General features: G+C 39.3%; 1 protein-coding gene across 1 annotated transcript; it reads left to right on the forward strand.

The window, feature by feature from the left end:
- The first annotated feature begins 8,875 nt into the window (after positions 1–8,875).
- LOC134644464 (nectin-3-like) lies at positions 8,876–16,816 on the forward strand. Its single transcript, XM_063497540.1, has 4 exons — positions 8,876–8,975; positions 15,004–15,360; positions 15,473–15,775; positions 16,719–16,816. The coding sequence occupies exons 1-4, from the start codon at positions 8,876–8,878 to the stop codon at positions 16,814–16,816; spliced, it is 858 nt and encodes a 285-aa protein (XP_063353610.1).
- Positions 16,817–19,942: the final 3,126 nt, after the last annotated feature.

Genomic DNA, 19,942 nt, shown 5'->3' on the forward strand with positions numbered 1-19,942 from the left:
TAATCGGCTATGTACCACAGGCCTTCAAGCTGGCAGTAGTTAAACCTTTACTTAAAAAGCCATCCCTAGACCCAACTGTCTTAGCTAATTATAGGCCAATCTCCAACCTTCCTTTCATATCAAAAATCCTTGAAAGAGTAGTTGTCAAACAGCTAACAGATCATCTGCAGAGGAATGGCTTATTTGAAGAGTTTCAGTCAGGTTTCAGAGCTCATCACAGCACAGAAACAGCTTTAGTGAAGGTTACAAATGATCTTTTTATGGCCCCCTCACAGTGAACTTATCTCTGTGCTTCTCCTGCTAGACCTCAGCATTCAATACTGTCGACCATAATATCCTATTAGAGCGATTAGAACATGCTGTAGGTATTACAGGTACTGCGCTGCAGTGGTTTGTATCATATCTATCTAATAGACTCCAATTTGTTCAAGTAAATGAAGAGTCCTCTTCACACACTAAGGTCAATTATGGAGTTCCACAGGGTTCAGTGCTAGGACCAATTCTATTTACATTATACATGCTTCCCCTAGGCAGTATCATTAGAAGACAGTATACATTTTCACTGCTATGCAGATGACACCCACCTCTATCTATCCATGAAGCCAGATAACACACACCAATTCGTTAAACTGCAGGAATGTCTTAAAGACATAAAGACCTGGATGGTCTGACTTTCTGCTTCTTAATTCAGATAAAACTGAGGTTATTTTACTCGGCCCTGAAAATCTTAGAAATATGGTATCTAACCAGATTCTTACTCTGGCATTACCTTGGCCTCCAGTAACACTGTGAGGAACCTTGGAGTCATTTTTGACCAAGACATGTCCTTCAACGCACATATTAAACAAATATGTAAGACTGCTTTCTTCCATTTTTGCAACATCTCTAAAATTAGAAATATCCTGTCTCAGAGTGACGCTGAAAAACTAGTTCATGCATTTATTACTTCCAGGCTGGACTACTGTAATTCATTATTATCAGGATGTCCTAAAAACTCCCTGAAAAGCCTTCAGTTAATCCAAAATGCTGCAGCAAGAGTACTGACAGGGACTAGAAAGACAGAGCATATTTCTCCTGTATTGGCTTCCCTTCATTGGCTCCCTATGAAATCTAGAATTGAATTCAAAAGGTCTTAAATAATCAGGCCCCATCTTATCTTAATGACCTTGTAGTACCATATCACCCTATTAGAGCACTTCGCTCTCGCACTGCTGGCTTACTTGTTGTTCCTAGAGTATTTAAAAGTAGAATGGGAGGGAGAGCCTTCAGTTTTCAGACCCCTCTTCTGTGGAACCAGCTTCCAGTTTGGATTCGGGAGACAGACTCTATCTATACTTTTAAGATTAGGCTTAAAACTTTCCGTTTTGGTAAAGGATATAGTTAGGGCTGGACCAGGTGACCCTGAATCCTCCCTTGATGCATTGAGTATTTCCTTTCCAGTAACCTTTCTCACTCACTATGTGTTAATAGACCTCTCTGCATTGAATCATATCTGTTATTAATCTCTTTCTCTCTTCCACAACATGTCTTTATCCTGTCTTCCTTCTCTCACCCCAGCTGGTCGCAGCAGATGGCCGCCCCTCCCTGAGCCTGGTTCTGCCGGATGTTTCTTCCTGTTAAAAGGGAGTTTTTCCTTCCCACTGTCGCCAAAGTGCTTGCTCATAGGGCGCATGTGTCAAACTCAAGGCCCGCGGACCACATCCGGCCCGGCATGCATTTATATCCGGCCCGCGAGATCATTTTATATAGATTTATTATTATTGTTATGCATGGCCCGGCGATATGAGGTGCTAACAACACATTAACAACAGATCCCATAATGCAGTGCTGCAGTCTCCTTGCCAAACGCAAGGCTACCTGTGAACATTCCCGCGTCAATCAAGTCAAACTTCTGTTATTGCTAAGCTAGCCCCTCACAATGGCGAAGATAAAAGTTGATTCTGAAAACAGAGCCTTCTAGCACCGGTGGGAGGCTGAATATATGTTTACAGACATTGCTGGTAAACCCGTGTGTCTTATTTGTGGAGCTAATGTGGCTGTAATTAAGGAATTCAATTTAAGACGGCACTATGAGACAAAACATCAGGATAAGCTGAAAAACCTAAATGCAGAGCAGAAACAGAAGGTAAAAGAGCTAAAGAAGAATCTGACATTTCAGCAGCCGTTTTTCACCAGAGCAAAATCACAAAGTGAAGCTGTTGTGAAAGCAAGTTTTATTGTAGCAGAGGAGACAGCCAAATCAGCCCAGTCATTACCACTCTGAAGAGCTGCATGATAAAGCTGTGCGACGTCTTGTGTCCAGACAAAACGCAGATTTTGGCAAATGTGAGCCTGAGGAGAAATTCGATTGCTGATCGGGTTTGTGAGATGGCCACTGATTTAAGAACACAGTTGTGTGAAAGAAGCAAAAACTTTATTGCATACTCTCTTGCTGTGGATGAAAGTACAGACATGATGGACATTGCACAGCTGGCCATCTTCATCCGTGGAGTGTAAATATTGGCCATTAAATCGATGCACGGGACAACGACAGGAAAAGACATTTTTGAAAACATATGTCAAAGTTTGACCGACATGAAGCTGCCCTGGGACAAACTTGATGGAGCGCCATATATATATATATATATATATATATATATATATATATATATATATATATATATATACATATACATATACACACACACACACACATATATATATATATATATATATATGTATATATATATGCACGGTATGTACCACTGGCAGATAGAGGAGGTGGCTGATATCCAGAAATCCTACCAGTGGCTGGACAAAGCTGGACTGAAAGACAGCACGGAGGCACTAATCATGGCAGCACAAGAACAAGCACTGAGTACAAGATCCATAGAGGCTGGGGTCTATCACACCAGGCAAGACCCCAGGTGCAGGCTGTGTAAAGATGCCCCAGAGACAATCCAGCACATAACAGCAGGGTGCAAGATGCTAGCAGGCAAGGCATACATGGAACGCCATAACCAAGCGGCCGGCATAGTGTACAGGAACATCTGTGCCGAGTATAACCTGGAAGTCCCGAGGTCAAAATGGGAGATGCCCCCAAGGGTGATGGAGAATGACCGAGCTAAGATCCTGTGGGACTTCCAGATACAGACGGACAAAATGGTGGTGGCTAACCAACCGGACATAGTGGTGGTAGACAAACAGAAGAAGACGGCCGTAGTGATCGATGTAGCGGTTCCGAATGACAGCAATATCAGGAAGAAGGAACACGAGAAGCTGGAGAAATACCAAGGGCTCAGAGAAGAGCTCGAGAGGATGTGGAGGGTGAAGGTAACGGTGGTCCCCATGGTAATCGGAGCACTAGGTGCGGTGACTCCCAAGCTAGGCGAGTGGCTCCAGCAGATCCCGGGAACAACATCGGAGATCTCTGTCCAGAAGAGCACAGTCCTGGGAACAGCTAAGATACTGCGCAGGACCCTCAAGCTCCCAGGCCTCTGGTAGAGGACCCGAGCTTGAAGGATAAACCGCCCACAGATGGGTGTTATATATATATATATATATATATATATATATATATATATATATATATATATATATATATATATGTATACATCCAACAATCACACTCTAATGAACACATCATTCATTATCTTGCCTAAGAATACTTTGGCATACAAACTAGAGGAGCGAACCCTCAACCTTCTGATTAGTGGATGATTTGTATGAAGTATTTGGGCCACAGCCAAACCAAAGTAACACTTACACAACTAATAAACTATGCAACCAATTAGCAATATAAATAAAAACAAACAAACAAACAAAACACAGCAGTGGTAGACAGCATCTTTTAGTCAACTGGTTTTTACTCATAATTGAGAAATGACATCCAAAAGCATTTAAGTTTAATCAAATGTCCAAAACAGGAACCCGGAAAAAAACACACAAAACAAAAAAGGACAAAGGTTAAATCAAATTTTCAACTTTTAGACTGCCTATGAAAAAAAATCTGATAGTCTGAGTGGATTTTAGTTCATACAAATTTCCCAGGTCTTCTGGCTTTTAGCAGCAAATAATATCTGAAAATATTGATCTGTAGGCCTAATTCATGTCCAAATTCTCTATTTCCAGTCGATAAAGTCAGGTTTTCTGCTCCACTTTCTCATTAATCATTGAGCAGCACACACATTTTAGTAAATATTAAACTAAATGATCAAGGTTAATGATTTAGCAGAAAATAACTATAGCAGGAAAAAGACACTTGATTTTCTTAAAGTGAATTAAACAAACATAACAAATCAAACACTGCTGCCAACAGTCTGAACTGCTGATAAACATCACCATACATACAGATGTAAGTACCATTAAACCTGTTCATGACTAACCAACCAACCTATCCTAACTGCTGTTGCTAACGACAGGATAAGTAAGCTAACAACCTGATTATTTTTTTAAAATACTTAATTATATTTCCATCACCAAGCAGGCATCAGTGGGGATTACTCGAAGTTTAATGTGTGGCAACAGTAAAAAAAAAAAAAAAGGTAAAAAGAAAGGTAAATAAAATAGAGGTAGGCATGTGAATGGATACCAGGAACTTCCACCTGTACTTTCATCTGTTCATTTACCAGCTGAAAGACATACTAGTGGAGCATTCAGTCCAGATCAGGGCTCGCAAAATCGCTAGCCTGACGTCCCGGGGCTAGCGATTTTTCCAGTCGGGCTACCAAAATCCATCTCAGCCCTGCCCGTCGGGCTATCATAGGAATGAAAGATATGTCAATGCTTTTGCATTCTTTCACAAATGTAGCTGAGTAATTATGTCATGGGCATCGATGAGCCACTGTCAATATGTGACACATTGAAATCGCGTTTGAATTTGCGCTTGTTTTTTGCGCTTGTTTTTTGCTTTCACTTTCACTTTGCGTCACTTTGCAATCACGCGAACTGTGTGTAGAGAGCGGCAGCACTAATTGGTAAGTCACAGATTAATTGCGCACCAATTCCTCTGACATCGTCTTATCAATCGTTAGCTTACTATCAAACATGACAAGTGAAATCTCCTGCAGCAAGCTTAAACATGTGATAGAGGTTGATTGCGCAGAGAATTGCTGATCGTTATGTAAGTATGTGTGTAAGAGCAGATGGCTTTAGGCAGGTATTTTAGTTCTGCAGAGCCAAACAAGAGAGGTCAGGGTGAAGAAGGGGCAGCCAAAGAAAAGCCGACCACAAAACGGAAAAGTTATGACAAATCAGACAATGAGGGAAAAAGAAAGCGCAGCTTTTTTGGTTTCATGGACAAAAGAATTTATGTGGCTGGAATATGACGAGCTAAATAACATAATGCATACTAAAAGTAAACCAAGCATAACAAGAAGACCTGAAAAATCTGTTTAGAATAGCGTGCTATGTTGCAAAGAGTGAACTACCACTGGCAAAATTTAGCAGTCTTTGCAAACTTCAAAAAGCAAATGTCCTAGATCTTGGTTCCACTTGCCTCTTACCCGTGATTTCAGTGGAAATTTCAAATTCAGGATCTGACACAGACTGATTCATGTTGTACACAGTTCTTGCAAGTTCATAGAAATTTCTGTTCAATTAGAACCAAATATTTGAGTTGATGGTTGAAATTGCTGTTGTAATTTGTGTTTTAAATATTTTTAGATTGATGTTTTGTTTCCTTTACAATATTATACATTAAAGTATAATATTGTAAAGGAAACAAAACATCAATCAAAAAATTGTCCTCTTTTTTTTTATTTGGGCTACTTAAATTTATTTTGGGCTACCAAAAACTGAAGAGTGCCTGCCCGAAGGGCTACCAGGGATTTTGAAATTTTGCGAGCCCTGCAGATGTTTTTCTTCTTTTGCTGTCAGACAGATTCCTAAGGCAGATAATTCAGAATATTTGTTCATTTTCAACTGGAGATTTTAGAAAAAAACATTTAAACTTCTATAATATTAAACACAATAATCATGAACGATTAATGTTACTACTGTTACTATTCGGGTCTTTTAGTAGAGATTGAATAAAATAATTTGTTCATCGCCTCTGTCAGTGCGCCCCAGGGTGGCTGTGGCTACAATGTAGCTTGCCATCACCAGTGTGTGAATGTGTGTGTGAATGGGTGGATGACTGGATGTGTAAAGCACTTTGGGGTCCTTAGGGACTAGTAAAGCGCTATACAAATACTGGCCATTTACCATTTACCATATACCATATAATTAAACTATAAATGATCTTGTCCATGATCATCACCTGGACTCCTGGGAGATGGTGGGTCACTGTGTTCATCACCACACATGGGAAAAAATCTGATACCACAAGAAAAAATGAAATAGTATGCCATTTAGAGTTGGAAATTTTTGGGTCCATTTTGAAATAAAATCAATCAATTTTAATTTCAAGTGGAGACTTTTAGCTTTAATTCAGGAGTTTCAACAATATGAAATATTGAATTCTTAAATTAATGACATCACTAAAGAATATACAAAAATGTATACATTTTATATAAAATGTATATATTGCGCATTGTACATTATATGGATAAGCTTGAATATTACTACTTATCATGCTACATCCTAAATGTTTGCCTATATGACTATTGTTCTAAGCACCTTTGAAAATATCCAGATTTGAAAAACCACCATGCTGCAGCTCCAATGACATTCAGGGAAAGAAAAACAGCAAATGAGGCCCAAGCAGCCGAGCACGTTCCTGCAAAGACACAGGGAGTGAGAATCTAATGAGAATGAAATGATCTATTGTTCCTCTCACTTTCCTGCCATTTAGTTTTATATTTCACATTAAGATGACTCTGACGGTATTCAAACACCACGCAACATCTGTACCAAAAACATTCAAAGTGTCCCTATACTGACAAGTTCTGATGCACAAAATTAAATGAAACAAACTTGATATGATTATGAAAAGAATCACAAGATGGGATGGTCTGAGCTTCCATTGGTGGAACTGAATTGAATATGATCATATACTGCACTGGGTAAGGCATCAGTTATCCATTAACTTGTCTGTTTTGTGCTGAGTCTAGGGTAAGGCAACCACTTATTTAAACTAGCTGCTTACCTAAGAAATCTGATGTCTAGATGTTCAATTTTACTTTGATAAGATTGGACAAAAAAGAAACAGAATAACAACACACAAAAACTCAGAAATCACAAAAAAATTCAGAAGATTTGGACAAACTGCACAGCTAAATCCAAGATGCCCTCACCTGATGCCACATGCACATAGAGCTGACCATGTTTACTCCCATATCCATTAGACGCTTCACACTGATAGAGGCCATTTAGATCAGAGGTCAGACTCAGCAGTTGTAGCTTTGCACCATCTACTTTGACAGCAGACTGCAGCAAAGACTGGCCAGATCTGGAAAAACATGAACAAGGCTCAACATGAAATGTACCGAGGGGGCAGAAAATGTGAGTTGTGCCAAAAGTCCAATGAATTTTAATCAATTCAATTTTAATTGAAATACGTTTTTTTGTGAAGACATTCTTAGTTTTGTTAAAGTTTTCTACCACACTAGTCTAAGGAGCTTGGAAAGAAAAAGCACCTGGAAGGGATTTTAAAACTGGATTATAGATGGCTTTGAACAGAGACAGTGGCTCTGTTCATTGTGTACACAATGAACAGAGCCACTGTCTCTGTTCAAAGAAGGTCGTCCACAGTGGACATAGATGGCTTTTTTCACTCCTATTTCAAACCATCTGTCTTCTCTGTCCAAAATGTGAACATTGGCATCCTTGAAAGAGTGACCTTTGTCCTTTAGATGCAGATATACAGCCGAGTCTTGTCCCATTGAGGTTGCTGTTCTATGTTGTGTTATGCTTTTATGAAGTGGCTGTTTGGGCTCTTCAATGTAGAGGTCTGAGCATTCCTCGCTACACTGTACAACACACACTACATTGTTAAGATTGTGTGTTTTCTATTTGGGATTAACCAGTTTTTGTCTGAGTGTGTGGCTGGGTCTGAAGTAAACTTGGAATCTATAATCCAGTTTTGAGATCCCTTCCCAGGCGCCTTAACACCCATTCACATACTTGACCTCAGATAGGGTGGGGCTAGGCTTCACAATGGGTTCAATGATTATGACCCACACCCATTTTCACACCTTGGCTTGTGTGATTAGGTAGAGGATCAATAGGGGGTCCGTGACCCTCTTGGGGACAATCCTATAGGTCTTAAGATATGGGAATCTCCACTAATTGCTCTTAAAACTGAAGAAGCTTCTTGGATAAGAGGTGAAATACCTTCCAAGCTCCTTAGACTATGATGACCTGGATGACTGAGAACTTTCACAGACATCTACCACACTACTTTGCTTGTATGAGTCCACTCGGTGTTCACATCAGTCTGTAACTTTGCCAAAAATGTTTGGTTTTTTTATTTTTGCAACAATTGTTTTGATCTTCTGTTAATCACTGATGCTAAAACTCTTAAAAATCACTTAATGAAGCTTTAGAGGCACTTAAAGCAAAACTGTTTAAATGAATAAACACTGCATTTACCAGGAATTCCTCACATGTAATGGATCAGCAGTGAACTACAGAGAGAGAAGCCAAGCACTGCTGAGTCACACTGGTGCATATGCATAATGAAATATTTAGTGTAAAAAACTGCTTTGCAATGTGAAAAAAAATATTTATATCATTTGTAATGTCTGGACTTTAGTGTTATTGTTTTTGAAAGAACAAGATGGCAGATACAAGTGGAGGAAATGAAGGGTGGCTGGCCTCTCCCTTAGATACTGTAAGGACATCAGCCATTCAGTAGGGGTTCAGAGTAGTGCTGTTACTCCTCCACATCAAACGGTGCCAGTTGAGGTGAATCAGGCATCTGACAAGGATGCCTCCTGGGTAAAGTGTTCCGGCTATGTCCCACTGGAAGGAGGCCACGCTGGAGAGATCATATCTCTCAGCTGGTCTGCAACGCCTTGGCATTCCCCTTGACAAGCTAGAGGGAGGTTGCTCTGGTGAGGCAGGCTCGGCTTCTCTGCTTAGGCGGCTCCCCCAGCAACACAGCCCCAAATAGGTCGAAGAAAATGGATGGATGTTTCTTTTTATGAATAGATATTTCATTTAACTATGGCTACGTTCACACTGCAGTATGTGAATCCGTATTCGTATGTGGTTCTGAATCCGATACATATCCGATGTTTTAGAAAGTGACTGCTGTTTGGCCAGATGTTAGTGAAACTGTTGGGAAGACAACGTTGGAGAAACGTGAACATTTTATTTGTACTGTATAATCTGCAGATTCTGACAGAAATCTGCAACTATCCTTTGAAGCACCGCTCCTCTCTAAAACAGCAATAAGGATCATTATTAGGTTATCTACATTATTATGTAAATAACAAAGTAACTTAAAGCAAAAATTGGGAAACGTAAAGTCCGAAGTCTTTATATTAAGGGCCATCAGTCAAACAATATTGTTTGCTCTGGGTCTAAACAGAGCGCGTTGTGTGTGACGTCTTCTTTTGCGCATGCTGGCCGCTTTGAGGGTTCCCACTAGAGCGCGTTTGCTGTAGCATTTTATCTGTAGTGTGAACGAGCAGACAAAAAAATCGGATTTGATCAAAAAATCGGAATTGAGCATTAAGACCTGCAGTGCGAACGTAGCCATAAAGACAGAATAACTTCAGCTTTGTGTCTTTTTTTTTCATTCTAGCTAGACAAATCACGTTCCTTTTTCACCTCAATACGGAACTTTCAAGTTCGACCTCATCGGCTGTATCCAGCCCAGAGTCGATCGTGACCAATTAGCCAATCCACCGCCTTTAATTTCTTATACTGTTACAAAACAAACAAACAAACAAACAAACAAAAGAACATCGCCCATAAAAATGAAAAATCACCATCGGCCACCGGGCAAATGCCCGGTATAAAATAAATAAAGTGCCGAAACACTTTAAACACTATAACTGGCATTATTTTTTCTTAGAAAATCTGTGTTAAATCAGTAAAAAAATCAACAGTAGAAGAATTTGAATGAGCGATCAGCTGATATCACCAGTTACCACAATGGCACGAAAACATTTTAAACCAAAAACAAACAAACAAACAAAATAAACACAACAAAAGAGCATCCGTTTAAGGAGCTTCATTTTGCTGAAAAGTCATTTAATTTTTCTGTGTTTGCCTGATCCTCTTATCAGCTTAGACTAAATTTAAAAACATGTACAATCAGACGCCCAGAACTGATGAATGTCCTCACAGACATCTTGAACAGTTTGGACATCAGTGGCCCTAGGTGAAGAAATCACCCCAATCCTTGAGTGTCAGTTCACATTTGGAGTATTTTAACTGTGCACCCAGCTGAAGGTAACGCTTTGGCTTATTATAAGCTGCAGTTTTAACAGTGTATTTAAGCAGCAGTCCTGTCTTTGATACAAAAGGGCACTTATCTGTGTACATTTGGAGTTTGGGGGGGAAATATTATCTATATTTGGAAAGGTTCTGGTCAGCAGATAGGTTTATTGTATGTCTTGTCTTTTGTGTCTTAAGAGACCTCTTGGTTGGATGACTTGTAGACTTTCTAATGGTTAACCAATGGATTTGCTCACCTGTGTTTGTGCCTGACATGTGCGCCCTGTGAGGTTTAATTCTAGGTGCTAGGTTTAAACTTTTAGGTGTGCTCAGCTCAAAAGCCCAATCATAATATCATCCATGTCATACCTTGTAAATCATCCTTCATAGTTAACGTAAAATTCTCAACAGAGTCCTCTTCTAGCTCACAAACTGTACGTGTGTAGTATTCCATAACTGTTCCAATATTCCTAAGAAAATACACAATATTTCATCTCATATTTCTTTATATCACAAATTACCAAAGGAGTGAGAAGTCAAAGGGGAGACATGACCAGCATCTGAATAAAACTTCATCCTCTTCCTCCTCACCTAAAGCCTCCTCTACTGTCTGGGCTTTAAAAGATGAAAACATAAACCTGCTTATTTATTCTGGATATCGTCACAATTACTTATTTTCAGCAGATTAGAGCTTGATCACAGATTAGGCTACATTCTCGATCGATCAATCAATCAATCAATCAATCAATCAATCAATCAATCAATCAATCAATCAATCAATCACTGTATTTATAAGCACATTTAAAAAACAACACAGGTTGACCAAAGTGCTGTACAAAGAAAAAAAACAAAACAAAACAAAAAAACAAGCACCAAAGAAATAATAGAAAATGTGACTTTTTTTCCATAGGTGTCCAGCAATGTTATATCCACTTCAAAGAAGGTTTCACTAATGCTGGCTGTAGCTTCCACCAAGAGAAAGCTTAAGCCTGAATTGACAGCCTCTGTTGTTTATTTCAGCAGTTTCACTCATTACAATCACAAACCTTGATTGTAGAGCTTGTTGCCATTTTTCAGCTGAAACTAAACTCATTGTTTATTCTCCCCGTTTCTCCTTATTTCTCTCCTAGTAATCTTTAGCTTTGTTTCTGTTACACCACAATTAAATCCGTATTGCTTCTTTCAAAATAACACATCCCCCTTTATAGGAAGTAAGTAAATAGAATTTATTTATATAGCACATTTCACAGATAAAAATCATAAGCGCTTCACAATAAAACCAGAAATATATATAAAATAATAATATGAAACAATGAAAAAAATAATTAAAAGCTCGTTTCCATAGAAATGCCTTCAGCTGCTTTTTAAAATAGTCAGTGGAGTTTGTACAGGATAAAGACAACAGAAGAAATTACACAACCTTGGTGCCACTGCCTGAAAAGCCTAATCCCCACATGCTTCGAACCTAGTACGTGGGACCAACAGTAACCTCTAACCTGAAAACCTGAGGTCTGAAGCATGAGGTTTTAACAGTTCAGAGATATATTGGGGAGCTTCACTATGTAGAGCTCTAAAGGTTTTTTTTTTTTTATTACTGAAACCTAAACTGGACTCGAAACCACTGAAGAGAAACCAAAACTGGAGTGGTATGTGACCTCTTGTTAGTGCCAGGTAAAGTCTTGCCACAGTATTCTGTACACTCTGAAGGCGATCCAAAGCTGATTTCTTGAAAGAAGTAAAAAGACCATTACAGTAATTCAAACGAGAAGAAATAAAAGCATGAATAAAACCTATTCATGAATGAATGAAACCTACTGACATCTAGTAGTGAGATTTTACACATTCTAACTTGTTCTTGTATTTTTACATTGTTTTTTTTTTATTTACTTGTGGGTTGTAGCTCTTTGTTAATGAGTGTACAGTTCAACAGTAACTCTTGCGGTGAGGAGAGTTGTTGAGGTGCCTTGTTCACTGAAGTTCACTGTATATAAAATTTTATCATGAAAAGAATAAATGAAAGATGAATCCAAGCAGCGACCCCAAGATATGAATCCTTCATTTGACTGGTCACATGTTCCTTAATTTCTATACAACAAGGCGGGGTTTTTATGTAACTACCTAAAAGGCTTTGAATTTTTCAGCTTTTTGATTATCAGTCCAAACTGCAATCCAGATCTGCTGGTTTTACATTGTTTTGAGCACATGTATTTGCTTATGACTTCAAACTGAAAGCATGGGAATCAAGCTGCAGATTATTGTTTTCACATTCCTCTGTCATGGAGAGTTAAGGCGGGGTATGTTTTCAGAGTCATTTTCCCAGGCCACTAGAGCATGCAACCTTGAGTGTTTCACATGTGGTTAAGGAAATGAGTTGTTACCTTACTTAACAGATGTCAGTGTATGTTCTTGTTATTTTGATCATTTAATAAACAAAAGTAATATTAATCTTGAGTAGATTAAACACCCAAGAAAATGGTTAAAAACATTAGAAAAACCAAACCTGTGGAGGTTTTGTCATGCTTGCAGTTCAATTTTTAAAGTCATCACTCTGTCATAGCATCAAGTATACCAATTTTTGTCACTGTTAAGTTACAGATGACTAATATACATTGGATGTGACACATGAAGGAGATGCACATGGAGAATATAACATGAAATGTTACAATATTTATGAAATAAACACAATCTTTATGGAAAAACAAATGATTTAATGATTTTTTTAAATATAGATGGTAATAATTTCAGGCTGTGTCACAGTGTTTGTGCAAAGTTTCGTTCAGGTTGACCTATTGGTTAGGGAGCAGGAAGGATACATACAGGCATATACAGGTCCTTCTCAAAAAATTAGCATATTGTGATAAAGTTCATTATTTCCTGTAATGTACTGATAAACATTAGACTTTCATATATTTTAGATTCATTACACACAACTGAAGTAGTTCAAGCCTTTCATTGTTTTAATATTGATGATTTTGGCATACATAACTCATGAAAACCTAAAATTCCTATCTCAAAAAATTAGCATATTTCATCCGACCAATAAAAGAAAAGTGTTTTTAATACAAAAAAAGTCAACCTTCAAATAATTATGTTCAGTTATGCACTCAACACTTGGTCGGTAATCCTTTTGCAGAAATGACTGCTTCAATGCCGCGTGGCATGGAGGCAATCAGCCTGTGGCACTGCTGAGGTGTTATGGAGGCCCAGGATGCTTCGATAGCGGCCTTAAGCTCATCCAGAGCGTTGGGTCTTGCGTCTCTCAACTTTCTCTTCACAATATCCCACAGATTCTCTATGGGGTTCAGGTCAGGAGAGTTGGCAGGCCAATTGAGCACAGTAATACCATGGTCAGTAAACCATTTACCAGTGGTTTTGGCACTGTGAGCAGGTGCCAGGTCGTGCTGAAAAATGAAATCTGCATCTCCATAAAGCTTTTCAGCAGATGGAAGCATGAAGTGCTCCAAAATCTCCTGATAGCTAGCTGCATTGACCCTGCGCTTGATAAAACACAGTGGACCAACACCGGCAGCTGACATGGCACCCCAGACCATCACTGACTGTGGGTACTTGACACTGGACTTCAGGCATTTCCCTCTCCCCAGTCTTCCTCCAGACTCTGGCACCTTGATTTCCAAATGACATGCAAAAGTTGCTTTCATCCGAAAAAAGTACATTGGACCACTGAGCAACAGTCCAGTGCTGCTTCTCTGTAGCCCAGGTCAGGCGCTTCTGCCGCTGTTTCTGGTTCAAAAGTGGCTTGACCTGGGGAATGCGGCACCTGTAGCCCATTTCCTGCACACGCCTGTACACGGTGGCTCTGGATGTTTCTACTCCAGACTCAGTCCACTTCTTCCGCAGGTCCCCCAAGGTCTGGAATCGCTTCTTCTCCACAATCTTCCTCAGGGTCCGGTCACCTCTTCTCGTTGTGCAGTGTTTTCTGCCACACTTTTTCCTTCCCACAGACTTCCCACTGAGGTGCCTTGATACAGCACTCTGGGAACAGCCTATTCGTTCAGAAATTTCTTTCTGTGTCTTACCCTCTTGCTTGAGGGTGTCAATGATGGCCTTCTGGACAGCAGTCAGGTCGGCAGTCTTACCCATGATTGCGGTTTTGAGTAATGAACCAGGCTGGGAGTTTTTAAAAGCCTCAGGAATCTTTTGCAGGTGTTTAGAGTTAATTCGTTGATTCAGATGGTTAGGTTAATAGCTCGTTTAGAGAACCTTTTCATGATATGCTAATTTTTTGAGACAGGAATTTTGGGTTTTCATGAGTTATGTATGCCAAAATCATCAATATTAAAACAATGAAAGGCTTGAACTACTTCAGTTGTGTGTAATGAATCTAAAATATATGAAAGTCTAATGTTTATCAGTACATTACAGGAAATAATGAACTTTATCACAATATGCTAATTTTTTGAGAAGGACCTGTGTATATATATATATATATATATATATATATGCTATGATAAATATAGTAAGAAGGTTATCACAATCCTAGGGATTTATCCTTTAGTCGAAGGCAGAATTTTTATTATGGGAGAAAAACGCTGTATTTGTCTGAAAAAAACTACCAAACATAAGTTTAAGATTTAGCGGAGAAATCAAGCACACACAAAGAAAGAAAAATTTGGTCTTAGTCTTCTTAGAGATTCTTTTTTCGTTTCTACTTATATTTGGCCTGATCATTAATAGGATTTTACTTTACAGCTCTCCAGGTGATTGGTGGAAGTGTGACAGTGGTTCAAGGAGGCACTGCTATCCTACCATGCCATGTCACTGGTACCAATGATGACCTGACACAGATTACCTGGCAGAGGAGGACGAGAGAAAAACCTCACAATGACAATTTCCTAACTATCTTGCCCAGAGAGGGACAACAGTTTGTCAATGGAGATGATGATCGATTTAAATATATCGGGAATTTTAATCAAAAAAATGGAACACTCCAATTAGCTGATGTTACTCTGAAGGATGAAGGCAGATACACGTGCATCTTTACGTTGTTTCCCAGTGGAAATCAGAAGACTGAGATACTTCTAATAGTGATTGGTATGTACAAAATATTCCAAAAATTCTGGGCGTTTGTATGTGAGGCAGAGACAGAGTTACTTTTACCACTCTGCTTGCATGTTGACCTACTTGTGTGCTGTACCTCTCCTAGTGCCTCCTTTCGCAAGTGTCAAGTACAATCTTCCCACTTTGGGCACAGAAGAGGTTTTATTTGCTACCTGCACGGCTGCTGGATCGAAGCCTCCTGCAGAGGTGAGGTGGCTCACTGGTGCTTTGGGAGACAAAGTGAGGATGACAACAAACTCCACCCAGTATGACAACGATACAACTACCACAGTCAGCTCTCTGTTTGGTGTACCTACGAGAGAGATTAACGGTCACCAGGTCCAGTGCGTCATCAGCAGTGACGCCATGTCTAAAGAAGAAACCCTGCCCTTCAGCATACAGATCTACTGTGAGTATCAGCTGTTAATAGAGTTTATTATTTGTCTTTTGTGTCATTTTTAATGAAGATTTTTTTTTAAATTTCACCATAAAAAATGTATATTAAAACAATATACAGATATACACAGCCATAGATTGAACTGAAAAAAAGAAGTTGAAAAGAAGTTGAACTGAATCAGGAAAAGCCCCGTAAGGCAGTATCAAATACTCTTTACCAGTCAATTTGTACTGTCTAGATATTTCAGCTGCCTTAAATAAGTTTTGTTCACATGAGCGCAGGTATCAACTTACCAGTATTCATCATTTAATATTTTTTCAGTTGCATGTATATGTTCAGGTCAGATTTAACTTACAGCAGCTAAAGTCAGAAAATGGCTCAGCAATCCAGTTGTTTTGAAGCAGAGGTACCATTTATGATTTTAGGGGCACACCACTATCCTGCAAAGTAAAGCTGCTGACGATGTCTGTTTTTAGCCATGCCTATTTTGTTTGTTTCTGGTCTACTACTTCCAGCATGACAAAACACCAAGTGACAAAGTATGTCTCAAACTTGTTTGTCACGCCTGACAATGAGTCCATTATTTTCACCCATCTCTACAGTCATAAGATCCGTGCAGTACACATGAGAAATGGCAGAGGATGAAGCAAAACTAATAGAGGCTTGTTTTGAAACTGAACACAGGTTCCTCTGGTTTTGTGCGGTGTTATGTTTCTGGTGGAAGTCCCTGAGAAGAACACAAAACTTAATATCCTTTTTTCAGACAACATGATTGTAAGTGAGCCTTTGGCAACCTTCAATGTGTAGCAAAGGATCACTCCTTCAAACTAAATAAAAGGAACCAAAATGTATGGTTTTGTGTGACATGATAGCATTCAGGCAAATGTGAAATATGACTTTGACACCATTATTTCCTCATTTCAGAATTAACACTGTTCTCTTTCTGTTTTTGCAGTCTCTCCCACAGAAGTGAACATTAGAGCAATTTCAGAGAACTCATTTGAGTGTGTGACAGAAGCCAACCCAAGCGCAAACTTTACCCGGAGCAGGTAAAGTAGTTTGAATAATGATTTAAGCTGAAACTTTAATTTGCTTCTTTTTGATTGTCTTGTGCGACCTGTTCTAGAAAAGCCCTGAGGAAGAAAGTGAGGTATTGTATTTAGTGATATACAGCAGCGGTCCCCAACCCCCGGGCCTCGGACCGGTACCGGTCCGTGAGTCGTTTGGTACCGGGCCGCGAGAGTTGAGGCTCAGGTGTGAAATGTATGGTTTTCAGGGTTTTTATCGGTTTTCAGCATTATTTTGCTATTGTTTTTATCGTTAACTCAGTTTTCCTGGGTCTTTTCACGTGTGTTATGAATAAATCTTCTTTTTTTCGGTACCGGTACTAGTTTTATTTTGTTGTATTTATCCGCGACACCTTGAAGGCCGGTCCATGAAAATATTGTCGGGCATAAACCGGTCCGTGGCGCAAAAAAGGTTGGGGACCGCTGATATACAGTATAACACATAATTAAGTTGTTGGGAGTGAATTTTGGAAAATTAAAGAGGGCAACATTTAAACTTTAGCTGATGGGTGTTTCCTGAACATGCACGCATTATGAACAGACTGTAGGTTCTGAAAAAATAATAATTTTAGGAAAATATATACATTAGAAAATATAAGCAAACTTGTTTTCAGATCACAACAGAACTGGTATGTTTAATAAATCTGCTTTTAACAAATCACTAATTAAATATTTTCCCTCTTAAAACATCCACCTCCTCCCATTTCTCTTGTATGTACAATGTTTCTCATATTTCGTTTATTTCGTTTAAGAATGTGCACCACATGGATACGGCAAGTATATGTATCCATGTGGTATATGACAAAAAAATCTTACATCTTACCATTCTGCATTTTATGCACTTATTTTACAAAGTAGAGAACTTTTGGGTATTATTGTTTTTAGATGTTTTACTAGGTTTTTGAGGGTTTTGTTCTTTTTGTTTTCCAGTTTCCTCCTTAGCTGTAGTTAAAAATGCATTAACATGGAAAGTTATGCTATGACAAGGCATCTGCCATGTGTTTGTCCTTCCACAATTCACAACAGTCTCTACCCCTAGAATATTATTCATACTTTAGTGAAATATTTACAAGATTAAGTAATGGGTCTTCACCCAAACTGGGGTCAAGATCATAACTCTCATTTTATGGGCACTTTTCTATGTTCACAAGAATTACTCCTCCTCCTGGAGTATTCGTCAAATTTTAGTGAAATTAGATAAATGTGACCTGGATATGACAGTTTGGGAGCTTTCTTGACTTGAGTGGATTTGAATTCTCATTGTTTTGTGCAATACAGCCAACCAGTGTCATTTTAACTTATAACTTTGTGAACATATCACGGCACTGGCTCCACATGTCTGAAAGCCCCCACCATCATTCCCATCTCCCAAAAGACTGGAATAGACAGCCTCAATGACTGCAGAATCATAGTCCTCATGTCGTGGTCATGAAGTGTTTTGAGTGGATAGTGTCTCAGCACATCACAAACCTCCTTCCTCCCTCTCTCGACCTCTACCAATTTACAGTTTACAGCACGAATCAGTCCACGGAGGATGCCATCACCATCACCCTTCACAGAACGCTAAGCCATCTGGAGAACAGGAAGAACTATGTGAGGATGCTCTAGGGTTCAACACCATAATCTTATCATCACCTTCAGATGCCCTACCCACCTGGTCCTGGATCATAGGTTCCATCACCACCTGGCCCCAATCAGTTAGACAGCCCCCATCCAAGTCTGTCTCCAACTTCAGGTTTCTGGGCCCCCACATCTCTACCAACCTCACCTGGACCCACAACACCATTGCCCTTGTAAAGAAGGTCCAGTAGTGGCTGCACTTGCTCCTTGTCCTGAGGAAGAATAACTTTGAACCAGTAGCTACTGCTGGTCTTCTATTTCTCCTCAGTGGAGAGCATGTTCTCCTACTGGCTGGGTGCTTGGTATGCTGCACAAGGGGGAATTAACACTACCCGAAAAATCACTGGTTGCCCTCTGCCACCCATGGAGGCTGTTACCAGATCCTCCTGTCTCAGGAGAACAAAGTCCACTCTGGACAGCGCCTCGGGTTAATCAGGTCCCAAACATCCAGACTCACAAACAGCTTCTTCCCCAGGGCTATTTAGACTGTAAACAAACACTATCCCCCACATAGTATGTGCCTTTGTATTGTATTTCTACCTCTTGTTTTGTATATATTCTCTCTCATCTGTTGCTTATTCCTGCTGTATTACTATTTATATTTGGTGTGGTGCAACCACAATTTATTTGTATATGTACACTGACAATAAACAGCTATTCTATTGAGGGTTTATGGATGGATGTTCAGCTTAAGTAGATGCTATAATAAGTCATGGTTGGTTCTTCAGATAACAATCAACAAAACAAACATTTAAGGTATTTATTTAAACTGTTTAGTTTTAAGCAGTTACTGTGAGCAGTTTCACATTTTACTGTATTCCCTCTGGCAAAAACTGTTATTACTGCAGGCTGTCAGAGTCATTACTGGCTCTGACAGTAATGCTTGCTGTAATGTTTTTTAGCTTGACTGAACAGATTTAGTGAAGCTTGAAACACCCCCAAGGTTTTACACTTGTTGTTTTTGCATTTTTACTTTAAGTGCATTTTGATCAGCAGTTTACCTATCGTGATTTTAAGACCAAAATTCATGATCCATTTCTCATTTGTGTGTGTATATATAGATATATATGTACATTTCCTGTACACAATTAGGTAAAAAAGAGGCCACAAAAGAAGGTTGATCGTGTGTAAAATGTAAACTACTTCATGAAACTGTATTTCTTTTTGGGTAAATCACTGTGGCGACTTATGTCGAAGAAGAGTCAAATGACCAAATTTATGTGAGGACACATGAAGTCTGAAGCATAAAGCCCAGCAGACAGAGAAAGTAGATGAACACTTTTATGATAACCATAATCTCCAACATGTGTTTTAGGGTTTTTTAAGCCATCTAATACAAAGGAAGCCTGACTGCATTGAACTTGGTTTGTGGATTACCCCTTTGGGCAGTACTTTGTACCTGTGCTCTCCTGGTGCTCCAGAAACCCTGGAGGGTTGTGTAAGCTGGTTCAGCTCAGCAGACAAAAGCTAAAAAGAGTTTTGAAAGATGGTT

This window comes from Pelmatolapia mariae, linkage group LG16_19 (genome assembly GCF_036321145.2).
Source record: "Pelmatolapia mariae isolate MD_Pm_ZW linkage group LG16_19, Pm_UMD_F_2, whole genome shotgun sequence".
NCBI lineage: Eukaryota > Metazoa > Chordata > Actinopteri > Cichliformes > Cichlidae > Pelmatolapia > Pelmatolapia mariae.